At 38.5% G+C, this 15,030-nt stretch overlaps 1 protein-coding gene across 3 annotated transcripts in view; it reads left to right on the top strand.

Moving 5' to 3' along the window:
- The first annotated feature begins 7,738 nt into the window (after positions 1-7,738).
- Positions 7,739-15,030, top strand: part of LOC135111742 (actin-related protein 8-like) — a 301,644-nt gene continuing 294,352 nt past the window's right edge. The window contains exon 1 of one of the 3 annotated variants that reach the window (XM_064025446.1): positions 7,739-7,965. Coding sequence is in view for 2 of the 3 variants with exons in the window: in XM_064025438.1 (XP_063881508.1) it covers positions 10,080-10,100 (21 nt within the window). In the remaining variant the exon portion in view is untranslated. Of the gene's footprint in view, positions 7,966-9,458; positions 10,101-15,030 lie in introns of those variants that run through there. The other 2 variants (XM_064025438.1, XM_064025431.1) reach the window with 2 other exon arrangements.

Raw genomic sequence — 15,030 nt, 5'->3', positions numbered from 1 at the left:
CAGTGAGAAAAGCAAGTTAATGATAGTGAATAGATCAGAAGATGAGAGAAATTCAATGTGAAGACTGGGAATGAATGAATTACAGCAGACAAAAGAATACAATTATCTAGGGATGTGGTTGAGTCTGAATGGTTGTGTAAAGGTAAAAAAAAAAAAAAAGTGAACCAATGGGTGAGTTGACCAGGAAGTGCAGCAATGATTAGGAGATATGATGTGCTGCGATAAGTTTGGAAGAGCATGGCTGTTATGAGCATAGTGAATAGTATGGTAGTGACTGCGTGTAATAAGAATGAATTAGATAAATTAGAAGCAGGACAAAATAGACTAGTAAAAATGGCACTAAATGCATCAAGTTATGCAGTGATAGAAGTTTTGAGAAAATATATGGCATGGAACACTTTTAGAGAAAGACAAGTGAAAGCAATCCTGAGGTACAAAGCTAGATTAGAGTGGATGAATGATGCAAGATTAGTAAGAAAGATGTTTCTGTGAAATGTTAGGAGTAGCAGGTGGGGAAGAAGTGTTTTAAGATGGTAGTGAAGCGTGGCATGGAAACTTGTTGGACTTTTCATTTGAGGGGAGAAATATGTAACGTGACTAGAATATGATTGTCAGAAAAGGAAAGGATTTAGAATGGGATGAAAGAAAATGGAAAAGTGAGATAGATAAAATAGCAAAATGGGTGGGACTAATTGAATGGAAGAATAAGATGCATCAAAAGAGTACTTGTAATGGTATAGAAAGAAAGAGGTCCCAATGTATGAAAAGTGGTATAAGGAAAGCCTGGATGGTGATCTCTTCCCAGTGAGAGCACAGTGTTTGCATGTGAATGCAATGAATTACAAATGGTCTTCGTTCCTGGTCTTCTTACCTGTTAGGCTTCCTGACTGCTACCATCATCGGCAAAGGCAGGGAAGCTGCACTCCACTGGTGTGCCACCTTTGGTGAAAAAAAAATTCATAAAAAACTAATAACAATACCACAAGCTGGATATAGGGCATCATAAACAGCATATTATTAGTGTAGTTCTTCCCCAAGAAAATCTGAGTGAGTTCTTTTAAAATGTACTAAGATTAAAGATGGAAACAAAAGATTGAGGTAGAGCATCCCATACCATAACATGTCTGTACTGAAAAACCTTTTCCTATGCTCTGACTGCATGGGTTCTTGTATGAACAATTTTATATTGATGTCCTTTTGCACCTGCATGCAGCGGTCTGACAAAAATGTCACTTGGCTCTATTGTACAGCTATTATAAAAAAAAAAAAAATATATATATATATATATATATATATATATATATATATATATATATATATATATATATATATATATATATATATATATATATATATATATATATATATATATATATATATATATATATATATATATATATATATATATATATATATATATATTTATTTATTTATTTTTTTTTATGTAGGAAGGATACTGGCCAAGGGCAACAAAAATCTAATAAAAAAAATGCCCACTGAAATGCCAGTCCCATAAAAGGGTCAAAGCAGTGGTCAAAAATTGATGAATAAGTGTCTTGAAACCTCCCTCTTGAAGGAATTCAAGTCATAGGAAGATGGATATACAGAAGCAGGCAGGGAGTTCCAGAGTTTACCAGAGAAAGGGATGAATGATTGAGAATACTGGTTAACTCTTGCATTAGAGAGGTGGACAGAATAGGGGCGAGAGAAAGAAGAAAGTCTTGTGCAGCGAGGCCGCGGAAGGAGGGGAGGCATGCAGTTAGCAAGATCAGAAGAGCAGTTAGCATGAAAATAGCGGTAGAAGACAGCTAGATATGCAACATTGCGGCGGTGAGAGAGAGGCTGAAGACAGTCAGTTAGAGGAGAGGAGTTGATGAGACGAAAAGCTTTTGATTCCACCCTGTCTAGAAGAGCAGTATGAGTGAAACCCCCCAGACATGTGAAGCATACTCCATACATGGACGGATAAGGCCCTAGTACAGAGTTAGCAGCTGGGGGGGGTGAGAAAAACTGGCGGACATGTCTCAGAACACCTAACTTCATAGAAGCTGTTTTAGCTAGAGATGAGATGTGAAGTTTCCAGTTCAGATTATAAGTAAAGGCCAGACCGAGGATGTTCAGTGTAGAAGAGGGGGACAGTTGAGTGTCATTGAAGAAGAGGGGATAGTTGTCTGGAAGATTATATATATATATACAGTAAAATCCCTCTTATCCAGCATTCAAGTATCCGGCAGCTTCAAGTATCCGGCACATTTTTCCCCGAGCCGAGCCTTAAAATCAATAAAAAATCAATGTGTACTCATAAAATCGATTAAAATTCCCGCGCGAGGCATACTTTGTCCCCTCGCCACCAGAGTGCACTGCTTTGCGCCACCTGCGGTCCACTGCACTGTGTTTACTCAGTGACTCAGTCCCACGTGTGCACTGTTTATCGCCTGACGCCTTCATCATGTCTAAAGTTGTAGAAAAGAGGAAGCGTGTTGTGCTTACACTTAAGCAGCTGATCAGATCAGCTGCTGATTAAGATTAGCTGATCTTTGTTATGGTAAGATGAGTGAGTGTAGGGTGGTGATTGTGGACATAATTTCACTTCTATTCAAGTATCCAGCAATATTCAAGTATCCGGCATGTCGGTGGTCCCGTTGATGCCGGATAAGAGGGATTTTACTTCGGCAAATCACTTGTCTGCTAGATGGTGCCGTTCACATGAGATACACTACACTTCGCCACACAGTCAGTTACTACGCAGACACCACACAAGTCGGACGTCGGTCCCGCCTCCTGTTCTGTTGTTACGACTTCTGTTATCGAGGAGTGATAGGAATATTACAGTTTTCTTGTTTGGATTGTGTATTATGATTTCCATTACCTGTTATGAGGGTGGAATATTGTCTTTAGTTATCCGTTACCTGATTATAGGGCGGAGTATTGCCTATGGATATCCGTTACCTGATAAGGGCGGAGTGTTGCCTACTTGAATCCGTTACCTGATTTAAGGGCGGATTATGGACTATAAATATCCGTTACCTTGTATAAGGGCGGATTATTGGTTATATGATATCCGTTACTTGGTATAAGGCGGATTATTGGCAAATATTTTATGCTATATATATATAACAATATTTGGGCACTCTCGTGAGCCGACATAGGTGCGAGATGGTTCCATCTTGTTACCCATTATTGGGGCAAGAGGAATATTGCCTTATTTACAAGCCTGGGGGCATTTGACTTCCCAGATTATTATAAGGAAGGAGTTTTTGATTTAAAGTTACCCTGTGTGTGAGGTTAAGGCACCCATGGGGTTATAAAAGGAACTGCTGTTAAAAGGGGTGGCATCTTGTTAACATTAGCCGCCATGTCTAGGACGCCTTCTGATGCTTGCCCCAGTCCTGAGAGATTCAGAACTACCAGCATGCCACGCACCTCAGCTAAGGTAAAGGAACTACACAAGGGGAGTAAACATAAAGAAAGATCCAGATCTAAGAGCCGTTCTACTCGTCATGAGAGGTTAAGTTACTCTCGGTCACCTTCCCCTTCTCCAAAATACGCTGGTGAAGACAGCAATGCATCTTCTTTGGGCATGATTATGGATGCTTTGACTGAGTTGAGGAAAGACATGGACAAGCTTAAGAAGGAAAATGGGGCTGTGAAGTCAAAAGCAGTTCATAACAATGCTCCCCTGTAGGTGTCAAATAATACTTTGATGCCTGATTCTCAGGAATCACAGGCAGGATTTTCTGGATTTAGAACTCCACTGAGGGAGGACAGTGATGAGGAAGAGGAAATCCAGAGGGATGTTCCTCATGATAGTATATTGTTACAAGGTGCTAAGAATTATGGACCCATGGAAACTGTCTCAAAAGAACTTGACAAGGAAATTGCTGCAATGGTGAACCACCTGTTTATTAATGGCATGCGGCAGGAAGATTACAAAGCCATTGTAGAGGATGAGGTGACATTTAAACCAAATAACTGCCATGCATTAACTCAAATGGATTGCAACCCACAGGTCCTGGACACACTGCCTGCAGAGGCAAAGAAGGTAGACTTCCGCTTAAGGGAAGTGGGAAAAAAGATATTACCAAGGCAGCTACTATTGTTGTAAAATCGCTTACTGTGCTAGACAAGGTGGCACATGATGAAGAGTACCAAATTATTGCAAATGAGGTGGCCATGCTCAATGGTGCATTAGCATTATTGGGTAATGCCCACTACAGAAATAACTTGAACAGGCAACATATCATAAAGAGGGACATTAATCCCAAATATTCTCATTTGTGTGCTGACAAGGCTCCCATGATGGGTCTATTGTTTGGGGATGACCTGTCACAAGCCAACAGAAATATTGAGGAGGCAGAAAGGCTGAAAACCAAATTCACTTTTAAGAAGCCTACATCTTGGACTGCATGCAGTGGCAGATTTGGTGGAGGTAAACAATGTAACTTTTTTGCCAAGGCCTCCTCCTGTGGATTCCCATCCAGATATCAGCCGTATGGTTTTCGCAGGATGCCCTCCAGTGGTGAACACAGGCGCTCCTACCCTGCTCAAGCTTGGACAACAAAAAACGTGAGAGGCCGGGGTCAACATATCCCCCGGCATTAACCCAGGTGAAAGAACAATTTGAGGCTGGGCAACTTCCCAAGTTTATCAATAAATGGCGTGTGATTACAAGTGACCTGTTCATTTTGGATATGGTGGAACATTGTCATCTGAATATAGATGAAGCTAATATCGGATATTTATTTAGAGAGGATATACAGTATGACTTTAGTGAGGAAGATAAACTGATTATGCATTAGGAGGTAAAAAAATTGTTAGAGATAAAGGCCATCATAGAGACACATGGACAGGATCAACAAATACTTTCACCAGTTTTTCTGAGGAAGAATAAGACGGGGGATTATAGGATGGTGTTAAATCTTGAAAACTGAACAGGCATGTAGAATATACTCATTTTAAAATGGAAAATTTTGAACAAGTATTACAGTTGCTTAGTCAAGGAGATTATATGGCTTCTATAGACCTTAAGAAAGCCTATTATTCAGTAAAAATTGCAGAGGAACAACAAAAATATCTGTGTTTTAGATGGTTGGATAAGATTTACCAGTTCACATGTCTACCTAACGGGTTTTCGGATGGTCCTCGTCTATTTACAAAACTTCTGAAGCCAGTTTTCTCTACACTTAGGCATAAAAGCCACAACATCACTAGTTATATTGATGATACGCTTCTGTATAGTAGCTCTTTGCCGAGATGTTTTGATTGCATGAATGACAACATTCAGTTGTTGCAGAGTGTAGGTTTCTGCATAAATGTGGAGAAATCTGTTTTAAGTCCCACTACGCGTATTGAGTATTTAGGTAACGTAATAGATTTGGTGGCCATGACAGTTACCTTGCCGGCGCGTAGGAGGGATGAGATTATACAGCATTGCTCTCTTTTAGTCAATAGACAAAGAAAAAATTAGAATTGTGGCAAGAGTGATTGGCCTGCTGGTGGCAGCAATCCCAGCTGTAGAGATGGGGAAGATGCACTATAGGAGGATGGAAAGAGCAAAGATCAAGGCTTTGGAAGAGGCATGTGGAGACTTTAATAGATGGATAAACATTACAGAGGAGATTAGAACAGATTTAAACTGGTGGATTAAGGAATTGGAGAATCAAAACAGGAAAATATTCAGAAATGCACCAGATACTGAGTTGTTCACAGATGCTTAAAATCTAGGATGGGCAGGTTGCCAAAATAGCATCACTACCAATGGCAGATGGTCCCCTGAAAGGTGCATTCGCACATTAATGCGTGAATTATTGGCTATGTTATTCTCATTGAGATCTTTTACACATCTCCTTAGAGGTTTACACGTCAGGGTGTTATGTGATAACACCACAGCGATTAATTACGTGAATGAGATGGGAGGTGTTAAGTCAATAGTTTGTGATGACATTAGTAGGAACATCTGGGAATGGTGTCTTAGTAATGGGGTATGGCTGACAGCTTCCCACATACCAGGCAAATGTAACGTCATGGCCGACGAGGCATCACGTTACTTTAATGACGGACATGAGTGGCAACTGAATGAGATGATATTTAAGGAATTGTGTTCTATATTTGGGAATCCTTGTATAGACCTATTCGCTTCACGTTTGAACAAACAAATGACTCCATTCTGTGCATGGACACCAGATCCAGAGGCTGCATATATTGATGCAGTTACAATTCCGTGGGCTAAATTTAAATTGGTTTATCTCTTTCCTCCCTTCTCTCTGATCTCTAGATGTCTGCTGAAGTTAAGGGAGGAAAGGACCAGAGGATGGATCATAGTGCCACTTTGGCCATCACACCGTGGATGGGGGTGCTCCTTCGGATGCTATTAGACGACCCTCGGGTCATACAGAGAAGGAAAAATGTGCTAATGCATCCATCAACTGCTGAGGAACACCCAATAATGAAACACACAAATTTGATGGCTTGTCAGTTGTCCGGAAACAACTTGGAGAACGTGGCATATCTAAAGAAGGTACGGAAATCATTATGGCCTCTTGGAAACCAGCAACAGGTACACAATACAACACTCACATCAAGAGGTGGACACTCTTTTGTAGTAGAGGGAACATTAATCCCATTGCACCATCTATAGCAGATATATTAAACTTTCTGTCTCGTAACTTTCAAAGGAATAAGGGTTATGAAAGCATTAACACGGCGAGAGGGACTCTATCTGCAATAGGAATTATGGTGGAAGGCTGCAGAGCGGGCAATCACCCACTTGTCAACAGATTTCTGCGGGGAGTCTTCAACTTACGCCCTTCTACACCCAGGTACGCAACGACCTGGGATGTGAAACTTGTATTACAAAAGATAAGACTCATGGAACCACTACACAGCCTAACACTGAAAGACTTATCGCTAAAAATGGTGATGCTGATGGCAATGACACAAGCAGCCAGGATCCAAACTTTGCACTTATTGTTGGTGAATATGGCATTTGGAGAAGAATCTGTTTCAGTTTTGTTAGGAGGTAACATCAAGCAATGCAGGCCAAAATTTAATGTTCGTACTATTGTATTTAAAGCTTATCCTCAGGATTACAGATTGTGTGTAGTTAAGGCTATGAAAGAATATATAGAAAGAACTGAGAGGCTAAGGACAGAATCTGGAAATGCAGATGGGAGACTACTCATAAGTTATATAAAACCCCATAGGGGTGTTTCTAAGGACATGGTGGCAAGGTGGCTTAAGACCATGTTATGTAAGTGTGGGATTGATACCAAGAGGTACACAGCAGGTAGTATTAGACCTGTGTCAGTGTCTAAGGCCAAGGCACTGGATGTGCCTATTGCCACCATCATGGCAAAAGCTGGTTGGACGCAGGAAGCCACATTTGCTAAATATTATAATAAGGATATACAAGGGGAAATAGACCCTTTTTCAAGAAGCAGTGCCAGGCTCAGTATAATGTAAGGTTTGAAATGTTATCAGCAGTAAAAATCATGTTCTATTTTCATAAATGACAATGGGGTTTTTGTAATAGGAACTTTTATTTACACCTATTTACAAAATGTGAAATTTGACAGAACCCTTTACATACAACACCCACATGACTTTAAAATCTCATGTGAACGGCACCATCTAGCAGACAAGTGATTTGCCGAAGTAAAATTACAGAAGTACATGAGACTTACCATAGGTTAGTTGAAATGTGCTTCGGATTTTGCGAGGCACATCATGTCTGCTAGATGGTAGAGTTCACATGCCCTCCACTCCCTCCCTTTGTTAATTGATGATTCTTGGTTTACACAACAAAAATTCAAGGACTGGAAGGGTTGGGAGATAATATTTCATGTGGGTAGTTGTATCTTTAAAGACTGACTGTGTGGCGAAGTGTAGTGTATCTCATGTGAACTCTACCATCTAGCAGACGTGATGTGCCTCGCAAAATCCGAAGCACATTTCAACTAACCTACGGTAAGTCTCATGTACTTCTGTAATTTTACTGTATATATATATATATATATATATATATATATATATATATATATATATATATATATATATATATATATATATATATATATATATATATATATATATATATATATGTATGTATATTTATAAGATCATTGCAAACCAATCTACCATGAAAAAAAGATTAAAATATTTCAGTCTCTCTGTGTACTCCATGTCTTCCAAACCCTCAACTTTTTTAGTCCATTGTTGTTGTACTGATTCCAAAGCATATAGGTCTCCTATATATTCTGTATTCTATAGGCATGATGTATAATCTAATATAGGTCAAACATGAGAAACAAAATTGGACTACAATTGATTGTAGATTTGAGTAAATTATTAGCAAGTCAACCTGCCTTGTTAACAATATTTGTAATGTGATGATGAAACTTTAATAAAGTGTCTACTGTGACTGCGAGATCAGTGGCTGTAATTTGCATTGGGATAAGTATGTTATGTATATAATACATACTATTATTTCCTAATAAATTTTCTTTATCCAAGTTTCCTTTGAAATCTTAACACCACTGTCTTAGAAATATTCATTTTCAAATCCCATGATGCTAAACAGTTAATGTCATCTTGACAGGAAACTACATCCTCTAAAGTACTCTTATGTGAACTTGTTCTTACCTCTAAATAGAGCTTTAAATCATCTGAAAATATTTTATATGATGATGCTATTCCATCCACCACAAAGTTAATATACATATACTAAAAATGACAGGGGACCCAGTACAGAGCCTTGGGTTACCCCACTGCATGAGCACTTCCCTGCAAGTACCGATCTGGTTATCTACTGTTAATGACTTTCCTGTGTGTTAAAAAGTTCCTAATCCACTCTAGCAATTTCTCTCATAACCCAGTCATATACAATTTATCAATCAGTATGTCATGGCATACCAAATGAAAATTTTAGTGTAGTAAAAAGTATCAAATCAACATAAAAAAAAAAAAAATCATCAACCCATCTACTTATATCATTATAAGTTAGCAATAATTTGTCTTCTGTATATCTTCCTGGCTTGAAACCAAAGTGAGATGAGTTTAATAAATCATTATCAATAGATTCATAGTCTTAAATAGAATTTGTTCAGGTGACTTAACACAAACTGAAATGAGTGACACAAGCCTGTTACACCAAAAGATCATATTTGAAACTTTTGAAAATAGGTACAACAAAGGATTATTTTCAGTGATGGAAGTGACCTTGTATCAAGTGAAGCCTGATAAATCAATGTGAGTGGATAAGCCAGTTTCTGTGCACATGAGGATGAATGCTATCAGGATTCATCGACTATGAGGGGTCGACAAAAAAAAAAAAAAAAAAAAAGCAACATCTATTAATTAAATCTGTAATCAGATGTAATTTGTCACATCTGCTGGGAAGCCACTCTGATGAGTCACACTGCAAACTGAGGGTGAGAACGTGGAACATGCGATATTGGAGTGTGAAATATGCCAGAGACAGGGATTAGATGATGCAAGCAGTGCTGCGGGAATTAGGAGAGATCAAAGTGGAGACGACAGCAGGAAGGGAATGGATGGTGTTGTTGCTGAAATCGTGTAGAAAAAAAAACAATGAATGTATGATTGAGGTCGTGAAAGATTTCTTGGACAAAATATGGCGTGCTAAAGGTGGGAACTAATGGTGTGAAAGATACTGTTTATCCTCTGTTTACCGTTTCCCTGATACAAAGGCCTAACTCAAGAGAAATCTCGAGCCATCTCTAGCATCAAGAAAAAAATTTAACTCAATGCAAAAGCTGAAAAGATAAAATAGATAAGAAAAAAAAAACAGGGAAAAGAGAAAAATATAGAAAGATAATAAAAAAAATAAAGAAACTCAAATAATAACAGTGCCGTTATAGAGGCAAGATTACTGCAGCGAGACGCTGTCACAAATCTCAGTCAGACCATGTTTTGAAGCCAGTGAGCGCAACGATACGCAAATTCGATCGACTTGTGCATCTTCTTTCATTGTTGTCGTTGAGCAAGGTGAAGGAATTAATTATATTACAGTATCAAGCTGTAGAAATAAACAGTGGACTTAACTTTTCATTGAATACGAGATGCCCGAACCTTTCTCTGAGGTGAGTAAATTAACATACAGATAAATGGAAGGGAAGCTGGGCATTTCAGGACAATTGTTAAGATGTAAGGAGAGGGATTCTTGATTATTTGCCACATTGGTACGTATTATGGGTTCATTATTTTTATTGTTCTGTTGCAAACTAGTCTTTATCCATTAAAAAAATAAGAACTTAGTTAACTGAATGTGACACTAATTCAGTAAGGCACTAGCAGAACAGTACCTTACTCAGAATCCCATGGGAAATTCCTTGAGACATTAGAATTAAGTGAGGCTCCTTACGAAGCTATTGTCAGTAATTGCATAGAGTCGTTTCCCCGGCCTTATTACTGGTGTCTGTTTTCTTCCATTCTTTTGCATATACCTTCAGATACACAAAAATCGTAAATGTAAGGTGGGGAAGTGCACCTGGTATCACCCCTTTCTCCCAACAGGCTTGGAGCCCTGTTGGGAATCTTTTTTTTTTTTTGTGAGGGGGGAGATGCGTAGAGCCAAGTTAGGGCAAATTTGGATATTCGTAAAAAGTCTAAGGATGAGATGCCATGTTTTGAAAAGTCGAGAAATTTCTAATAACCGAGGAGGGAATGGACTGGACCCCCCCCCTCAAGAACACCAACCTAACCACCCCCCTGGATCTTCCCTTAAGGTCACTAACCTAACCAACATTATCTAACCTAACCAGTAGGTACTGCAGCAGTTGCACGGCTGGCATCTGAAATGTCATATACTAAGAAGTGAGATACATTAACACTCACCAAGAGAGGAAATAGTGCCAAACTTCAAGGTTGTGAAGATAAAAGCTGCCATTTTGAAAGGTATAACAACAAACATAGATCACAATCTTGATAACTTTTCTTGATGGCGGCTGGAATCAAACTAGTATGATGGCACCATGACACCCTCCCTCACGGGGCAGTGAAGAATAATACCCCTGTGATGTCCCTTATATATCTCACAAATAAAATATGTCCCATAATAAGATGTTCATAATAAAATGCTTATTGTTCAATAGTTTTGATACAGTGAACAAGCTGAGCTTATGTATAGACAAAAAAACTTTTTATATATTTCACTCACATATGAACTATTTCCTGAGGTGTATAGGAAGTGTTTCAGAGCTCAGTGTGTGAAAGGAGCTGTACTGTGCACACAGTTTGTGAACTTGGGCTCTGGGAGGCACCTCTGTTTTCAGTGTGGATTTGTGAGTTAACTGCAGAAAGTTGCTGTCTAAAACTTTTACTGGTGTATACTATAGTAAGTATACTATATCATTGTGTCAGTGTTAAATGCAAAGTAAGGATCAATTGTAAACATTAACTGTGCCTCCTTCCCTCCAACCCAACAGTTAGCTAATGCTGAGTTAGATTAGTGTCCTTAAGGGGGATCCAAAGACCTATGTCAGTGACGTCAATGAGATAAGGTAAAGGATGGGAGTCAGGTTAAGCTAACCTGAGGCTCGGTCTGGTCAAATGCATCAGCATTCTCTCTCTCTCTCTCTCTCTCTCTCTCTCTCTCTCTCTCTCTCTCTCTCTCTCTCTCTCTCTCTCTCTCTCTCTCTCTCTCTCTCTCTCTCTCTCTCTCTCTCTCTCTCTCTCATCAAGACTCTTCCAGTGTTATGAATAACAGTTGCGCAATGCACACACACAAACTAACTAAACTTATGTATTCCCTGCTTGAGCTATTTAATTCCTTAAGGGTTGGATGTTTAGCGAAAACATAGAAAAGTGCAGAGTCATATTATCAGTGCAGGTGTGGATAGAATAATAAATTTGGCTTAGATCACTAATGAGTAATAGAATGAGAGTGTAATTGATGAGTAATAGAATGAAAGTGTAAGACAGGACAGAAACCTGAGAAGTACCATTGTTGATAAACTTAGAAATACAGTAAAATCCCTCTTATCCGGCATCAACGGGACCGCCGACATGCCGGATACTTGACAGTTGCCGGATACTTGAATAGAAGTGAAATTATGTCCTTCTGATCTTTTCAAGCTGAACCACTTGTATAACACTTTGTCCATCATTTCACCACGATGATACTGCAGTGTGTGACGATTTTCTGCTGCCTTTGGGGTGTCGGTGGCTTTCATGTAATCCCGCAACTTTTTCGTTTGGGATTTAATGTCATAAATAGTTGATGAGCCCACACCATATTCTGCCATTAGTTGCTGTCTGCTTTCACCTCTCTCTAATCGTTGACAAATGTCTACCTTCTGCTTAAGTGTAAGCACAACACGCTTCCTCTTTTCTACAACTTTAGGCATGATGAAGGCGTCAGGCGATAAACAGTGTACACGCGGGACTGAGTCACTGAGTAAACACAGTGCAGTGGGCCGCGGGTGGCATGAAGCAGTACGCTCTAGTGGCGAGGGGACAAAGTATGCCTTGCGCGGGAATTTTAATCGATTTTATGAGTACACATTGATTTTTTATTGATTTTAAGGCTCGGGGAAAAATGTGCTGGATACTTGAAGCTGCTGGATACTTGAGTGCCGGATGAGAGGGATTTTACTGTATAGTGACAATCTATCACAGGAACGATAGAATAGTCAGAAAGGAAACTTGAGATAAAGTTACAGAGAGGACAGAAGCCATAAGAGGGCAGTTTGGAAATTAAGGCTTCAGTCCAGACTTTTATCAAATGCTTTCAAGATGTCTACCTAAGGCAACAGTGAAATTTTTGTTAGGATTAGTTGCTAAAGGAGGATGACCAAGACTAAGTAAGGAAGGCCAGATGGTCACCAGTAGAATAACAATAGAATGCATACTGCCAATCAAATAATAGGTTTTGAAGTGATAGATTTTTAAGACCTCCTGTTGAGGATAGATTTAAAAAAAAATTTAGAAAGGCAGGAAATTAAAATGATGGTAGTTTGAAGGATTAGAGCAGTCAGTCTTTTTAGGAACAGGGTGAAGGAAGGAAAGTGGGAAAGAAATGTAAATGCTGGCAGACAGAGTTGGAAAAATTTGAGCAGACAGGGTGCATGCATAGAGGCATAGTTTTGGAGAATAATAGGAGGGAGGCATTAGGTCCATAAACATACCCCTACCCTTGTAAATTTTAAGCTTTTTTGGGTTGGTTATTAAAAATAAACCATTTGATATAATGATGATAGTATTAATAATTTTTATTATTATTATTATTATTATTATTATTATTATTATTATTATTATTATTGGTAGTAATATTAGTAGTAGTAGTAGAGTAGAAGTAGTAGTAGTAGTAGTAGTAGTAGTAGTAGTAGTAGTAGTAGTAGTACAGTGGTCCCTTTCCACCAGGAGCTGATGGAGCTAAGAGTGTGGATAATGAAGCCCAATTTTTTAAACGTTGGTGTTAGTAAAGCCCAACACCAAACCCCACATCATATTTCCTCTTACTAACTTTGCAAAAGCATTTTTAAACATGGTGAAGGAGACATGATGTGGTGTTTGGGTAACCCATGGAAGAAGGATAAGAGGAGAGGCCATGACATCACAGAAGTGAAGCCACTAAGCTCCAATCCTTTCTCGGAAGTTAACCCAAATTGTTGTTAAGCTACTGATAAGCTTGATGCTCACCCAGCTCAACATTTTCCCATAATACCAGCTTGTTTTGCCCTATGGCTGCACCAGGAGAAGTGACAATGGAGAGATGTCATTTTACCTGTAAAGTGTAGAGATTTTCATGGCCAATCATGAAATGAAATGGTAGAAAAATGGGTTAGATCATGAGTGTGCCAAAAGACATGGGAGATCATATGATGAGTTATTTCAAGAATTTCACTTGCAGTTCATCTTCTATGAGACCCACATGTAAGTAAATCATATCAAAGTAATGCAGAGTTCTATATGATTCATCAGAAGTGCAGTGAACACTTATTATTAACTATTAGAAGTGATAAATGATGTGATAAATCTTGGTGCATTTGTATGTTGTGAATCCTTTGATATAATATTAAATTTTTGATGGATAGTTATGACTTCACAAGCAAATAGTAATCAAATTAGTATAATATATAGTTCCTTATGGCTTCATAATTAATATTAACACATTGTAATTTCTCAAAACCTTGAAAAATTCAGCAAAAACACAGCATTGGAGTAAGGGTGTCTTGAGCCCTGGGCAGTGAGGCAATCGTGGGCCCCTCTGATTCCCTGACCAACTTTTTTTTTTTTTTCCTCCAAATGGAACATTTGAAAGCCTAATTATTTTGGCACCCTTTTTGCATGGGCCCATGGTGGCCTGCCCTAAAGGCATTCCAGGGCTGCCATAACCGTCCCGTAATCCGTCACTGCAAATAATATATCGCCCAATTTAACTTGACCTCACCCACCATATTGTAAGATTAGCAAATAGTTATTATGCATATTCTATAGGAATAAAAGCAGATGGATTTAATAGAATTTCATATTGAGGGGATGTCATGTTTAATTTTTTTTTTTCTCTCTTTTTTTTTTTATGTACAAGGCAACCTTACCAAAGACAGAAACAAAGCAATTAAAATAGGCTCACCGTTGCATGCATGCATATTGTGATGGTTGTCCAAGTATTGTGTCTCCCTTTGATATAAAGAAAATAGAGAAAATAATCTTTGCAGTATGTTATATGATATTGACACTCCATCTGTTCATCTAAAAGGCTGTCACCAAGAAGATCCCATGAGTTTTTTTTTTTTATTCTTTGCTTAACCTCTACAGTGTTTAGTACATATATATATGATTTAGTTTTTGAGCCATATTATGGCCTTTAGTTTTATTTGTATGTATAAGACATGTCGCTAACAGTAACAAAGAATATTTGACATCAGGAGTGAATGTTTTCATATAGATACCTATCTTTTGGGATTGAAGTTATTATAGACTGAATACTTCTGTAGGAACTGAGACATTTAAGGATTATTTTGTTTTTTTGATGCCTATGTCAACATGCATATCAAACATGCATGTCAA

The sequence above is a fragment of the Scylla paramamosain genome, chromosome 2 (assembly GCF_035594125.1).
Source record: "Scylla paramamosain isolate STU-SP2022 chromosome 2, ASM3559412v1, whole genome shotgun sequence".
Taxonomy (NCBI): Eukaryota; Metazoa; Arthropoda; class Malacostraca; order Decapoda; family Portunidae; genus Scylla; species Scylla paramamosain.
Note: the sequence above shows the minus strand (reverse complement) of the source record. Positions and strands in the feature narration are given on the sequence as shown.